The sequence below is a fragment of the Leptonotus elevatus genome, chromosome 9 (assembly GCF_054856555.1).
Source record: "Leptonotus elevatus isolate MCC_2025b chromosome 9, RoL_Lele_1.0, whole genome shotgun sequence".
Taxonomy (NCBI): domain Eukaryota; kingdom Metazoa; phylum Chordata; class Actinopteri; order Syngnathiformes; family Syngnathidae; genus Leptonotus; species Leptonotus elevatus.
Window position 1 is genome coordinate 17388828 of NC_141247.1, and position 16145 is coordinate 17404972.

At 39.2% G+C, this 16145-nt stretch overlaps 1 protein-coding gene across 4 annotated transcripts in view; it reads right to left on the reverse strand.

Annotated features, from left to right (window-relative positions):
* atp8a1 (ATPase phospholipid transporting 8A1) overlaps positions 1 to 16145 on the reverse strand; it is a 90681-nt gene that overhangs the window by 16285 nt on the left and 58251 nt on the right. For all 4 annotated transcript variants that reach the window (XM_086084189.1, XM_086084186.1, XM_086084188.1 and 1 more), the window contains 4 exons: positions 13945 to 14128; positions 11669 to 11779; positions 5406 to 5480; positions 3284 to 3406 (listed from right to left, as the gene is read on the reverse strand). In XM_086084189.1, coding sequence (XP_085940315.1) covers positions 3284 to 3406; positions 5406 to 5480; positions 11669 to 11779; positions 13945 to 14128 — 493 coding nt within the window. The remainder of the gene's footprint in view (positions 1 to 3283; positions 3407 to 5405; positions 5481 to 11668; positions 11780 to 13944; positions 14129 to 16145) is intronic.

Genomic DNA, 16145 nt, shown 5'->3' on the forward strand with positions numbered 1-16145 from the left:
CCCTACTATCAATGGCCACCCCGCTGACAGACACGTTGTATATCCTATGTGGGTGCGAATGGGTGGGGGGAGTGGCAGTGAAGCAAAAGCAGACTAAAACGTATTTTGGAAGGAAAAAGTGGCCTGGAAATGTTAAAAATTAGAGTTACTTCTTTGGCACTTCATGCAAAGGGCTACCAGTTTGATACACGCTTCTGAAATGTTAATGACTTCTCATCTCACAAGGTAGGAAAGGAATAAATACCAATACATAAAACTTTGTTTCTATAAATCTCTGCAAGTGTTTACATTTCCAAATGTCTACAACTTTCATAGAAAAATCACAGTATCGCATTTTCACTTGCCACGAACACTGACAAACTGAGCTATTTTTAAGAACAGGCCCGTGAAGATCCCCAGTTTTTATTTCATTTCAATTTGATGTATTCATTTTAAAATGTACCAATTTTACTATAATAATCTGTAGTTTATTTGCAATTCAGATACTATACAGTAGATTGTACAATAATCTAAATTATTGCAGTCCTGTAAAAATAAATAATTTAATTTGTTTATTTATCATCTTAACATTACCACAGTAACTTGATTGTTTTTTGCATTTTTATTTCACATATTTTTTGTAAACTTACTTCTGAAAATAATGGATGGAATTTTGGGATACTTGTTATTATCTAACTTTTTCTTTATTTTGTATTTTTCCTTTACTTTGTTACTATTTAATATTTATAATTCTTATCGTTATACATTCATGATCAAACAAACAACTATTTTGGGTTAACTTCCTCCCAGGACCATATTGTTACTGAATATGATTCCTTGACTGATTAATGGTTAATTTAATTAAGACTCAGCACTAAGTGACAAGCTTAAGCCCTAAGTAAGCAGAATTGAGTGTGTTAGCACAAACACACACTTCCCAGTTGCCACAGTAATGATAAAAGCCCGTTAAAAGTGTATGCAGACTTATATGATGAGTCTTCCACATCAAGTCTAAATCAAACATGCTCCAAATGTACATTCCACACAGCTGGAGCCAAGTACAACACTAACGGGCGATGTAGTGTGAAATTACCGTGAAATCTATTCTGCCAACAGAAAAAAAAAAGCTCCACTTTGGACGCCTGTGTTGATACAAAGAAATTAACACCAAGACTTCAAAAATAAATCGTCCTGTCCTGCCCTCTATTCATTGAGAGGATTTTAAAAACACTTTTTTTTTAACTGATTCAGCAAATCAGACAGTGAAACTTCATGCAAGAAAAAAGAAGTTAACCTTGAAAACGAGGCTGCTTCTTTGGGGGGTTTTCACAGATTTAAATGGCAGCGCTTTAAATAGAATTGAGCTGAATTTGGGCTGTAGGCCGTTGCTTCTGCACGTTGGCCTCGGTGGCCCGACCTCCTCACCTTTCCTATCCTAGCTCACCACAAAGTCCAACTGAGCCCACACACACCCTCCGCACATCATCCTCCACCCTTCTACCCCTCCCCAGGATTACCTCACCCTCTCGCTGTGTCCACAAAAGCCAATACACTAAAAGAATCCCTCGCCCCGGCGACCCCCTCCTCGCTGGTCAGATGCTGCCTAAATTATTATTCATTCTACAAGCAAATTTATGCCAATTAGCCTCACGGCTTGGCCTCCGTCCTCCATCCTGCTCACAAACCAGTGGGAGTGCACGCTAGGCTCCTCCGCAAAAGAATGAACGCTAACGAAACCAATAAATGCTCATATTTGTCACAGTGAGATCTGTGTTGCACAGATTTTGTCTTTGTGGCTCTGCTAATTGTTGAAACACACACAAAATATAACAGAATCGGGTAATTAATATCGAGCCAAATATTGAGCGGACTGTTGTTGAATGGGCGAGGTGCGAAGGGAGGGGCCAACGAGCACACGGCTGTAAACACCATGGCCACATAAAGAGAGGTTTATGTGGGTGACCTAAGTGTAAGGAATATGTTGTTAAAAGGTGACACCTTCACTTTCTGCCACCCTGGATCACTTCCTCCTCTCAACTCAACACAAACAGCTTTGATTCACAGTCTATAATTTTTTTCGTTTTTTTTTTTTTTACTCACAAGGAAAAATAGCGGAGAATAAAATTGTGCAAAAACAAGTGACAAGTTGCAGACATGGCAAAAGATTCATTTACAGGTCATGGAAAGTGGATTCTGTATCTCAGGGTTTGAATCTTGGCTCTGGTCTTCTTATAATAAATACTATAGCTATCCAAATAATCAGTTATAAAAGTCCAGTTGACAACTACTGGAATTATTAGTAGGGATGTAACATCATGATACGATATTATCACGATATTGTGGGGAGGTTGGCGATATATTTAAAAAAAAAAGTCACAATATTGTAAAAACAATGAGCTAAAAAATAAATAAAATAAAGCACAATATTGTGCTTTTGTACATAACAGCAAAGCATATAAACCACCTTACAATCTCTAATACTTAATATTGAGACACTTACACATTGGGTTCCTCCGCATATTGACTCACAAGCATATTACGTTCTCCTTCATGTGACGATTAGCATGGATTTTAAACATCAAAGGGCCAAAACATCCCTTATAAAAATTAAACTGCACTAAAAAACTAGCCACCAGAGGGTGCTAGAACTGCACAAATGAAATGAGATGTGCTGCTTTTAATGTCGTGACATGACAACGACGGTATGGTGGCAGTTTTAATATCGCAATATCACAATATTGCCGCTATCGTTACATCCCTAATTATTAGATGACCTTCACGTCTTTGCATTTTAGGTTCATCCTGAAATTCATTAAAAAGTCTAATATCCTCAACTATTTGTGAGTAGTATACATCACAATTAGCTTTATAACTCACCAATTGATTTCTCCGCAAACTTGGACGAATGGTTTTGTGCTTTAACAAATTGCATAATTCTCCATGGCAAACGGCATCATGCTACAGTATCCTTTACTCTGGTTCTTTCTGCACCCCCGGCCCAACCACCCATCTGACCTCGTCTGCCCGTGACCCCCATGGCCAATCGCTCTTTATTCCACCTCCACGCCACACTAACCAGGTCACCACGCCTGTGAGAAGCGTACAGGAGCCCACTGTGGCTAAAAAAGGAGACGTCTTTATTGCTTATCTTAACAAGAGGGCCCCCACCATGTCCTAATCACCCCCCCCCCCCCCCCACCTAAAACTACCCCGCCTGGCTAACCAGACAGGACAGGTCACACCAGCCCAGGGCAAACATCCAGTCTGTCTTACTCAGTGAAAAGTGCTGCAAAAGTACTCTTACCTTGGTGTTGAATCCCATTGCATTCTGGGAGGTTTTGTAGAGCTCCGGGTACTTCAGCATGTTTTCTTTCCGACAGGAGCGCTCAAAAATTCCAAGAGTGAGTGGAGGCAGGGCAGTGAAGATCTGGGTAAGAAATTAAAACACATGGAGGGAAAAAGAAAAAACAAAATAACAGGGCTGCAGCAGACACAATCCAATTATATGGCACAATTCCAAAAATAAAACCAAAGTTTAGGGTAATCTTAGTATATGTATTTTTTACCCTACACAGTTGTTTTCAGAATACTAGCAGTGTATTTTAAAAAGTTAAGTTTGTGGAATGCAGTTCAACTGTCCTAGGCCAGAAGTTGGTGGACTCCATGCAACAATGGTGTTTAGCAGTATTCAGAAACAGTCTGATTTTGCTGTTTTTGCAAATTGAATATCTAAAGCATGGAAAAGAAGAAAAGGCAGGCTGTTCTTGATATAAGTTTTGTTGCTTCTGATGTTGTTTTGGGTCCTGGTGCCGGGTCATTTTGATTGTTTATGGATGGATGGTGATTTATTAGCCCATGCGGGCTAAGCTTATTACTGAATGGATGACACAATAATAATAATAAAAAATGTCAATATTAGTTCAGTGGTTCACAGTAAAGCAAAATACTCAACACTTTTTAGCTCATACAATAAATATTGGAGTTTGAAAAGAAAAAACATACATGAGTTAATTTGAATAACCTAACATTTCTACAATTAACACATTTGGGTGGGGGGGAGACATATTGTGCACTTCAAATGTTTAAATACTTAATGCCAGATTTGTTCTAAATCTGAAGAAAAAAAGAAGAGGAAAATAATTACATGAGGGATTAATCAAAGGTTTGTATGGTTGAAATTATGGTTTGAACACCAACTGCTGAATATCACTTCTGTCCAATAAAATATTTGGACAGTAACTCAAAGTTTTGAGTTTTTAAATTTGTATTAATTGTCTGATGAAAAGGATTACATTTTTGGCAGTTTTTAATTACTTTTCAATGTATAATGAAAAACACGTAACTCCAAAATTTTAGAGTTTATTTATTTATTTATTTATTATTATTCCTTTTCATCACTCAATGGAAAACAGGTACCTTTTTGGGAGGGTCATTTTTAAAAATCTCATTATTCTTTGTGTTTTGGATCAAAAGAAAACACTTGCAATATTTAATTATGCATGGTTTTCATAAGTCAATGAAGCTATGCAAACATTCCTCTTTGCTAGTCTTCCATCTTCATAGTATAAAGCAAATTCCTGTTGTGATTTCTCATGGCATTGTCTTCATTCTTTCCTCTTCCTGGCCCTCTGTTTTTGTTTTGACATTATTGTAAAACCTCTCAGGTTTCCTTACTTTGGATGCTTCACATCTGCTCGCATGCAAAACTCATCTCTCTAACAAGCAGGTATTCCAGCCTGGCCTAAAGTGCAATGATTTAGCAGTGTTGTAATGCTGAGATGGTGTGTAAAAGGGGTTTAGAGGCGGGGGCTTGAGTGGGTCACTTAGTACGACTTCCCATTGGGCCCATCATGAGTGGGAGTCTGCAGAGGCATTGGTCTGCGCGACATGCTCCACCGGGCTCCTTTCTTATTCCGGTGAAGATCTCCATTGAGGGCGGATTCAGACCGGTGCCTCTGACAGACTCCCACGGAGCCACAGGAATTTGGGCTGCACCCACCAGTGGGACCAAGGTGGTGGTTTATAGGGAAATTAATGCGAGGGCTGCAAGAACATTCACTTCATGATCAGAAACACGCAGATGGACATTTTTACTTCAGCAAAGTCATGACAGATATGAAATATGACTTCATTAGGAGTGGCCCCACTACAGAGCCCTGCGGGACTCCCCTTTGCTTTTTAATATCATGCAAGCATAGCTGCGCCGGCTAACAACACTTCCTGGGGCAAGCTAAACTGTTGTTCTTTCACATTCAGTGCATAGTTTAGGCCACAGGGGAAGGTTGAGCTTTGACAAAGGGTCATTATTACACGGAAGGATTTTCAGGATGTTAGTGACACAATCCCGCAATGAAGGGATGCTTCCAACAACAGCTCTTTTGGCAGTGTTGAGATCTGTAGACTGTAAAGCTTTTATCAACACTCACCACGTTGTACAAGCCGATGCACCAGCGCTCAAACAGAATCTGACCCGAGAAGCCATTCACAAATGCAAACCAGATCTGCAGGAGAAAAAAAAATAAAAAATCACATGAGGGATGAGTGAATGAGCAGAAGACGAAAAAGCAAAACGTAATCGCAGATGGATTTAGTGTTCAAGTGTAAATCCATTTGAGGGACAGAGAAATGGCAAGGATGGTGGTCAAAATATTTACTTCTCTTTCTATTACAGTATTTTGATATTTTTGGAATTTGACAATCAACTACTACAATAAAGAAGTTCATAAAACAATATCAAATACAATTGAACTTTTTTTCTCATTGTAAGCAGCGGAAACGAAAACAACCTATTTAAATTGCCATCATAAAACATTTATTAACTGTACAGTGTTTTAATTAGCATTTTAGAATTGTTAAATGTCACACAACTGTAAAAATAACTTCTAATTTTAAGATGTGAAACCAATAAAAACTTGGTCTGAACGTTAATGACAAAAGTGTGATGTTAAGGTGACCTGGCTTTTTTTTTTTTTTTTTAAAGATATTTAACGTCTATAAAAGTGATGCAAGATTGTCACGACATTGAATGTGACTCCACTGACATAATCTAACTTCTCACAAAAAAAAAAGACTGTGTTCAAACGCTTTTACATATTTTCCCCCAGATCCTTGACGCAATTTTGAATTCTACAACTTCAGAGGCATTCAACTGTGAAGTAGCATTATGAAACGAGTGAAAGAGGCGTGTCCACAAAGAGGTTGACAATAATAAACAGTTTTTAACTAGATGAATCCACTTTTCAGTGACGTTTAGGGAGTAAAAGCATAAAGAGTCACTTCCTAGCCCATTCATCCTAAAATGACGAGAGCTTGCATGAAGTGGCCATCAGTCAATCTGAGGAAAGGCAGAGAGGGTCAACAGGAAGCGCTACAGGCACCTCAACTGATGCAAACTTTTATCTTTTGGTTCAATTTCATGAATAAATCTATACCACTTTTAATCTATAGTACCTCCCCCGCTCACGACAGATTTGTCCAGTTATACTCCCAGTGAGTGGTGCAGTTATGATTGAAAATTGTCACTTCCAAATAAATTCTCAACTTATTGTGTCGATAGAAGACAACGAGTCCTCATGTTGTTAAAACTTCAACAAGTGACGTTCCAGAAGCAGACCTCGTTATCACTCATGTCAAAGCTGTCTGGGGAACATCAGGGCTGCAGCCTTAAGCAAGCACTTCCTCGCTTCATTGGACTTCATTATGAAGGCATGAGCTGCCACAAATTGGGACTATTTGAGGGTCTCGCCCGACCGCCCGCCCCCCATCTCCCTCCTGTTCTCGATCTGCCACCGGCTCTCCCCTTTAAATTGTGAAAGAGCATACATGCCACCCAACCCCCAATCTTAAGGCTCAAAAGCATGCACGTAAAGACCAAGACCAGTTTTTATGTGCATGTGTATGAGTGTGTGTGCCCCCTCGCTACCACGCCCACCCTACCCGGACCCCAGCCTCCCCTCCATCAGGTGCACTCTACCATGAGCCTGTTGCTTTTGTACGCGGGGGCCCTGTTTTCACACTCGTATGGACACTCAAAATATGCGAAGCTCTACAACCACAAGCAGTTTTGGGGGTCTTGTTTTGGCTTAGCGGTACAGTGAACCCCTGTCCTCTGTCATGGGGGATACATTCCAGACCCATCTGTGATACAGAAAGACCATATGGTTTTACCTTTCCTACTACAAATGTTTAACACAAGAATATGCCGAGCCCCCATCCAGTTATAGCAAGGGTTCATAGAGAACTAATTTCACCCAAAATACATATTTGGGAATTTCAAGGACGAATGTTGACAAATGCCATTGTTGATTAGCCACTTGTTCAGATTACGGTATTAGTTGTGTTAGATGGACCTTCTTATGGTTTGCGGGATTGTACTTAACTCATTACCTATAATAGACTGTAGGTAAAATGTGATCGACCCAATAAGGCTTTTCTGAATGGAATCTCATTTAAATTAGCTTTACGCTAACATATAATGTGAAACAACATAGACTGGCTAAATAAAGTTAGCATACATGTTTATTTCACTCAAGTCATCATCATCATCATTAGCTTTGGCTTGATCTCAATTATGCGGCAACTCTTCCAGCAGACCTCAGTGCTCCCTGGCATATCCATGATGCAGCAGATGTTCACCGCATACTTCGAAGGCATTGCTATGCTTTGTGTGCGCATGAAGCCCCTAAGAGCCAGGAGGCAGGTTGCCTCGAGCTGCGGTAACGAGGAGAAGCTAGCAAGCAGGTCAAACTGCTGAATTAATTACAGCTCTGCTCAATGCGAGGCTAGAGCCTGTTTATTGTTGTGCAAGTTAAAAAGGTTTCCATTCACAGCAAGCAGTAACTGCTTCTTATGTGAGTGTTTTGGCCTGGTCCTTGGGGTCCCCAATACGTCCCCTCTGTCTGTCTCTCTTGAGGGACAGATGCATTGATTTGCTCATTAAGGGGAAGAACCCGCCAGGATTTTTCTTCCTTTTTCTTTTCGTTATTGAGGGCCACTCAGCGGAGGGGTGTGGCTGGCCTCTCTCCCCCATTGCACATGTTGAAAAAAAAAGAAAAAGAAGCCATGCAGGCGATTAGAAGACTCTTTGCATATTCAGTAGCGGATGAAAAATCATTGATTGCACAGCTCTGGAGGCCTCGTTGAGAAGTGTCTGGAAGGGGTTGACATTTGTCCCTTACAATGCGGGCCCTGATACTCTTAGGGTTACTACTGCAGAATCGCTAATAGGAATCATGCACAATGGCACCATTGAGGACATGAGGAAGTAGCTGATAAATATGCCGCAAATATGTGGCGTCGCATGCACCCGGCGGCGTTTTGCAATGCGGAGCACGGCCTCGTGAATACGCTTTCATGTAATGGTCTCATAAATGCCACTTGTCCATCAGCGGGCTCTGTGGCACCCCCCGGCCAAGTGTCAATCAAACACAAGTGGCCAGCAGGATTGGCTGTTTGAATGATGTTGCTATGGTTCCCTTTCGGAGGGGTCTCTTAGCTTGAATGTGACTGAATGCAGCCCCCTTTTCACCGCACTTCTTTAGTTAACTGTGTCGTTTGGGATGAAAGTGGGAATTCTGTCCGAGGAATCACATTAGCTAAAGTATGTGCATGATTACAACCAGGCAAGGTGCCATGAATTGATGGAAGCAGAACTGATTGGAAACAGATTGGAAACACTAGAATAGTAACAAATATATCGGATTTCCCAACGTCATGCCCAATAAGTCACCAGCTGGGTCATTCATTTCAACAAAAAGACACCTTAAAGGTAATCTTGCAGTGTTTGTATGTGATTTAACATAACCATGTTGTGTCTTCTGCTATTTAATTTATTTTATAAAAAAACAAAACAAGCAAACAAACAATTTATTTCCCCAAATAATACACATCACTCCTAATTAGGCGCTGCAACAACTAAATGCCTCCCTCAAAGAAAACTCCTCTTTCAAATAGACAAAAATTGGCAAGAACTAATTATCTCAGTTCAGATGCCATCTTCCACATGTGGACATTACAGTTAACCCATTTGAACTGTATTGCGAACCAAAACAGCAGCACCTACAGAGTCACACATCAAGTCTCTCGGAGTGTGGCCATGTTGTAAAGTTCTGGTGCAGTAGTTAAGAAGAACATATGCCATGAAGAGACAGCGTCTTCTAATGCAATTACAAAATATTTCTGCTCGACAACTTTGTGTGCGTCTGTTTACAGTATGCTGCACTTAATGAACTTTTAGTTTGGTCCGGTCTGCATTGATTCTTGTCATTACTTTGCATTTTTCCATAAATGTGTCATTTAATTTAGTTGAAACACTTTGTGTAAATTCTATATTGTTTATCATTAATTCATGATTCAGTTTGTACAATAACACCTGGCAACAATTTGTAACAATGTATTTTTCTTCTATAGTTTTTTTTTTTTTTTTTAACAATCTACTGTGTGCTGTTAAAACACCCGAATTTCTCCTCAGGGGATCATAAAGGATTATCTTATACACGGTAGTATCGGATACGGGTGGAATCGGGCACTGAGACTTTGAGTATAAATCTTAAAAAGAACTAAAGATGTGACAAGGTAAAAGAAAAAAAAAACAGGATTAAGTTTTGTGTATGCCATAATGCTCCCAATGTAAGGTAAATTCCCATCCCATCTTTAAATTTCCCCTGTCGAAATGTAGCCTGGGAGCGACGGGCAATACATGCCAGGACAAAGCTAAACCCATTAAGAATGCTAAACTGATGCTCGTGTGTTAGATTTCAAGCTGACAAAGTGTCCTATTATTTGCTTGAAACCCCTAAAGAAGCAACACACGGCGAGAGGAGCGTGAAGTCCATTTCCACAGCGAGCGACAAAATCAGCGCTAGAATGCCGACGCAGGACCCGCAGACACGAACAACCCACAAAGTGGTTTTGAAAGGCGAGGGGCTGCAATCCCAGTCCGAGAAGAACACACAAACAATGTTGAGAGGAATTTCTGACCGCCATTCGATTGTGGTCTGAGGTCTTTCGGAGTGTTGTGGTTCATTTACAACGGCAGGGGCAACAGTAAAAGGAGAAAGCTGTACAAGGGCAGGAAGCGGGGGTCCGCCAGTGGATGTTTGAAACGCATCGCAAGTCGTGGCATTTCAGAATACATTCAGAGCATGTGGGAAAACATTTACCCGGATTACATGTGATTAGAAGACGGAATGCAAACTTCAGGCGCAGAACAAATAGACAAAAAACAAAGCAACTGTCGTTTGGGATAACTGTTCAAACATAGTAAGGAACCAATGGCTTGTGAGATCATCTGAACCGGACCACAATGCAAAGCTAAACTCAAAAGTTTCAAACACTTCCTGTTAGGGCTAAACAATTTAGAAAAATAATTAAATTTTTCCCTCCGACTGCCATTTAATATGTGATTCAATTTTCAAGGTGCCCTTATATTGTATGTTTTGTAACAAAAACAATAAACAAATTAATCTCTAGTATAAAAAATAAATAAATAATCGGATTTATTATAGATGATTGTGTTGATCTTTTAGGTTATGCTATCAATAAAATAAAGGCAAATACACATTTAACCTATAAGTTAATTTATCTACAGTACTTAAATTAGAGTTGTTACTTACTAAACATTTCGACTGCAGTCTTTTAAGCGTTCACTACAACAGCTACGTGTGCACGATCACAATTTTCTGGCCCTGACTTTTAAAAAGCCTGACCTGCCGATCCTGATTTTATTCATACGCACTGAACTTGTTTGGACATTATAGAAATAAATAAATACTTAGAGCATACATAAAGCCTCCAACTGAAATGAAGTCATTTTTCCCGACAAAATGCTGCATTATAATTTGAAAATTGCATTCTACTACACGGCGATGTCAATTTGAATTTGATGAATTGTTCAAACCCAATCTTCTGTTATCATGAAATGAGAAGGCGTGGTGAAACGTTTCTGTAAAACATGGAACACACAAAAGTTCATAATAAAACATTTGTGCTACTGTTGCCTCATGTTTTCCCTTTTCAAATTTAGCATGACCCTCAGAAGACTTTCCTACCTTTCTACTACTTGACAAGCGGCGCAGATCAAAACATCATAACGCCGTGGCTGATAGGACGCACTTAACCTATCTCCGTTCTCGCTTGCAGCTTTGAACTTGTAATCAGTGTGAGGTCTGCTGCGTGTCACACGCCATCCACGGCATTCCCATTCATCTTCAATGATATGATGAAAGCGAGCTGAACAACGCTAACTTGGCAAACCTTCACGGTGGTCCAGGGGGAAAAAAAGCAACAACTTTATAATGTATCTGCAATCTACTGTAACTCTTCCATGTATTTTCCTTTCATGCCTTGCAGAGTTCAAATGACTGCACATGCAGAAAGATTTAAACGCCCGTACTCAGATGAGCTATATCGGACGGGCATCTTTGAGGAAGATTGCCGTTTTCCCCTCGTCGTTTGTTTTCTGTCCAGCTGTGTTGAAACTGGCCGCATGCGATGCTCGTCAGTAGCGGCGCAAACACGCAAAGTTTACATGTGTAATTGGGTTGCGTGTAGAAATAACTGAAATAATTTTATTTTGCAAAAATACCATTTCCGATTTAAACTTCTTTTTTTTTTGTTTCTAGAAAAAGCAAAGGATATTATTCAGATTAAAGTTTGCGCTTGGAGGAGGTCTGCATTATTGTCTACTTACCTCTATGATATAAAGGACGATGTTTTTGTAGAAGCAGTACAGGATACATTTGGCTACACGGTTGTAGTTCCAAGCTCCGTGGACAAGCAGAAGATTCTTCAAGTATTTGAACTGAAAAAAAAAAAAAAGCAAGTATGTTTTTGTGTGTACAGTACATAGAGTCAGATGGTTCCTGACATACGAGATGTCATAAAAGCCACACACGGAATGTCTGGATGTAGGAAAGAAACATCAGGAATGTGTCATGTCCGAGCAGATGGAAGAATAATAGCAGTCAGAAAAAACAAACAAAACAAAAAAAAATACCAAGTGGGTATTCAAAAGTTCAGTGTAGCCGTTACATGACTTTGGAATGATCCCGCTATAAGCACGCCTGTGGTGAGTGTAAAATTACAGTGTAATTTCTGGCTGATAAGTGTGATTACACTGGGACACGGCTCAGCGGCCAGCCTGAAACAAATTACAAGGTTTACATTGAGTCCTTTAGCTGTCCGAAAAAAGCAGTGAAACGAAAGAAGAAAAATTAAAGCATTATGTAATAGCTACAATGAAAAATGCTCAGATTCAAAATGATTTTCAAGTCAAGTATTGCTGGCATTGCCACGGTGACATAGGTCATCAATTTGGCGCGAATATCAAAACAAGTGAAGACAATGAAAGGAATGAAAATTAAGCAACAGTGTGTAATACAACATTATATTTATAGCTATACTTTACAATATTTTTTACACTACCCTTGCTTGTGAAATCAAGAAAGATGTGATGGCGACTCTACACTCACATAATTTTGCAGTCTAAAATATTCACGGAGTGGCTGTACATTATGCATTATCATTGGCATTTCCACTACAAGTATTTACTCCGTAAAAATACATACAAAATAATTTTACACTTCACAACTGTCGGAAGGAGCAAAGGTCATGTTATTTTTTTCTACACTTCGATTTACGTTTTTTCCCCCCATGAATTCAGCAAGATCATATCGAAACACACCTATGGACAACACAAAATCTTCAATTCACCAAAGAAGATTGTTTTGTAATAATTTGTAATTGTGTCTAATCCGGGAACCTCAAAATTGCGAGGCACACATGCTAACCAATGCCCAACATGCTCATATTTTTTTTGTAAAGAATAAAAGACAGTTGACTTTTGACTTCCATTGATTATAAAATGAAAATAATCATCTATGACAGCTTGACCAAAGCATGCTTTATTTAGATTTTGAACAGCTTCCCAGGTTGGATTTCACTTTTCCAGTCAGCCAATTATAGAGCTAACATACGGCAGTGCCAATATAGAGAAAACATCAGCGGGGAAAAAAGACTCTAGAAGTGTAATTTAATTTGCAATGTGGATTATAAGAGGCCACCTGTCTTTGACACACATAAACCTTGGACATGTAATGCGGACTGAAGTGGGGAACAAACTCAACCCTCTTGAATAGTAATTGCATACTCAAGGACAGAGCACGCACTGTGTTGTACGCAACTATTGCTTTCCCATGCTCTCGGGCCCTGTGGCGGCAATAGAAAAATGTTGCATTGAATGGTGTTCTGTGTGTAAACACAGGAGTGTTTTTCTTGCCCTCGGGTATCGCATGTCGACTGACAAACTTACTTGGAAAGTACAGTACGTGTTTACATTGTGAATTTTGCCGAAGTCTGTTTGTGATCTAGTTGTGCGGGGAGTTGGGTGACGTTGGGATGCTTGTTTTACAGGTGTTACCACTTCACTGTATAAGCTGATGCCCGAGCAGACAAGAGAGCTTTTGTTGATGAGCCAAACGTAACACTAACAACACACTTGACAGTTGCATTATCTAAAAAAAAAAAGTTGATATGGTGATACTTCACATTCTTATGAGTATTTGGAGGTGAAATGTTTTTAGGCTTTGAGGTTAAATTTATTTTATTGATTGATTGATTGAATGACATTTCAAATTTCTGTTCTGTTACTAAAAAGAAAAGAAACATATTTGAGTGTAGTCAAGTTTGGAAAATCTGAACGAGACCCCCCCCCCCCCCCCCCCCAAAATGACCAACATCGTGAAATGGATTTACATTGAAACCTAGAATATGTCCCCCAGAAAATCTACCCAATTTATGGCACTACAATACTGTATATATGTAACAAAAGAGTTGTTCAATAAAACTGTAATGTTACAATAATAAAGTCAATGCAAATGAATGTTAACTCTCCAGCATTTTGAATGATGCTGAATATTTGAGAAAAGATGAGAAAGTACCCAATTCATTTTGATGTGACGAGCTCACCTGAGCAATGGAGTAGTCTGAGGAGTTGGCGGCCTGCAAGCCCTCGTTGCCCGAAATTCCCACGCCGACGTGCGCCGTCTGAATCATCCCAACGTCGTTGGCGCCGTCGCCGATGGCCAGCGTGATCACCTTCACCTGCTTCTTCACCATCTCCACTACCTCTGACTTCTGCAGAGGAGACACTCTGAAAAGGGATGAGAATGCAATTTATTTTGAATGATGGACTATTTAAAAAACACAAAATCAGACACAATTTGACTCAGGTTTGATAAATCACATTGAATGTGGGAAAGTGATTTATTTGCATATACCCCACCCATGAGTCACAAAATTATATAATAATGATTACGCCCTATTACAAGATTAGAAAAAAAGTTAGTGCCCGTTTGGCAGAGAAGCCTGGTGCCAAATAAGTCATATTAGTAAACCTATCAGTCTAAACCAGGGTTCTGCAACCTGTGGCTCTGGAGCCACATGTGGCTTTTTAGTCCCTCTTCTGTGGCTCCCTGTGGATCTTTAAAAAAAAAAATAATAATAATAGAAAGTAGAAATATAATTTTTTACACATTTATTTAACATTTTTAGATAAAACATTCTTTAAATAAATTAATGATTTAAAATAAAAAATAAATGCCAGAGTCCAATTTGTAAATTGTCAGAAAAAGAGACAAAAGGTAGATGGAAAAAAAAAACTTAACATGTCAAAAAAATGACCATAAAATACCAAAAAAGGAAGCGGAAAAGCAAAAAATTACCATATAATGTACACAAAATTGCCCAAAAAAATATACAGATTTTTTTTAAAAAGGCAGAAAACAAAACATTAAAAAAGTAACTATAAATCGTCCAAAAACAAAGAAGAAATCCACAAAATTTTCATAAAATGTCCCAAAAATTTCTGAAAATTTATGGCGAAAAAAGGCATAAACAATCTCTCGAAAAATAGTCATGAAATGCCCAAAAAAGGAAAGAGGTAGAAAATGACCACAATATGTCCATAAAATTGACAGTAATCAATAATAATGTTGTTTATTTGGCCTAAAATGGCTCTTTTGACAGTAAAGGTTGCTGACCCCTGGTCCATACTGTATAACGTCATCTAAAGGTACATCTCTAACGGTTCAAATTTGTTAGCAATGTCAATCATATGCTAACCGGGACGGTTACTGATTTGGAGCAATACAAGAATGATTGATTTTATGTCTGTAATACGATGAGGTCAGCTATTTTCACCAAATGGACTGCAAGATGCCAAACCAACAACACGATGATGTTCTCCAGTTGTTTTTCCTTGGATGACTTTCACAGACTTATCAATAAATCTGTTATTGTTTTTCTGCACTTGGCAAAATATTTACATCTTATTGGAGCAAGTATGTTGTCGTACAATTGCAGGATTCTCCCATGAGTGAAAGGCCTTCAGGATTTTCCGCCAAAAGTCTCAATTAGTCCCCACATGCTTGTAAATATGATGTGGCCCTTAAGAAGTTTTTAGGTTTCATATTTCAGCATGCAGTCTAAAACTGTGGTGGGCTCGTAACAGGGCCGGGTTGACCTCCTCTGTTGCTCTCCCCGAGACTGATTGTTAAACATACAGCTGTACAACCTCCATCCATTTCCTCGTGGAAGTTTTTTTTACTGTGCTCCGAGGAGCTTTTAACACCGTACATGTTTTTAAGCATTCATCTCCTCTCCAAGTATTTTTTTTCTGTGTCCATGTTCGTGTCACTTTGTGTGTTCTTTTGGATAACAGCGCCAAAAAGTCGGAACTTGGAGATACAGATGTTTATATTTATGTAGCACTCACTTTCCAAAGAGTTTTCCGACCATCAATATCAAATAGTCCATATTAAATGTAGTTTCTGGGGTGTTGTTTTAAAGTGTGGAATGGACTTGAGGTTGAAAAATATGTTCAATCTGTCGTTCAGCAAATTTAAAGATTAGCTCTTGGTGTGCGTTCGGCTTTTTCCAATGTGTTCTTTTTGTTTTTTTTTATAACTTATTTCACAACAAAGAGCAGCCTTAACACGGACTGATTTGCGTTCGGGGATGTCTGCTGCATGCACCAAATGAATGGATCAGCAAAAATGTGAAGTGTAATTTGGCAGCTTGAAATGAAATAAAAACACATGCCAGTGTGATGTCATCTATCTTCTTGATAAAATGTGACATGCGTCGGTCAAACTACACGAAGACAGCTG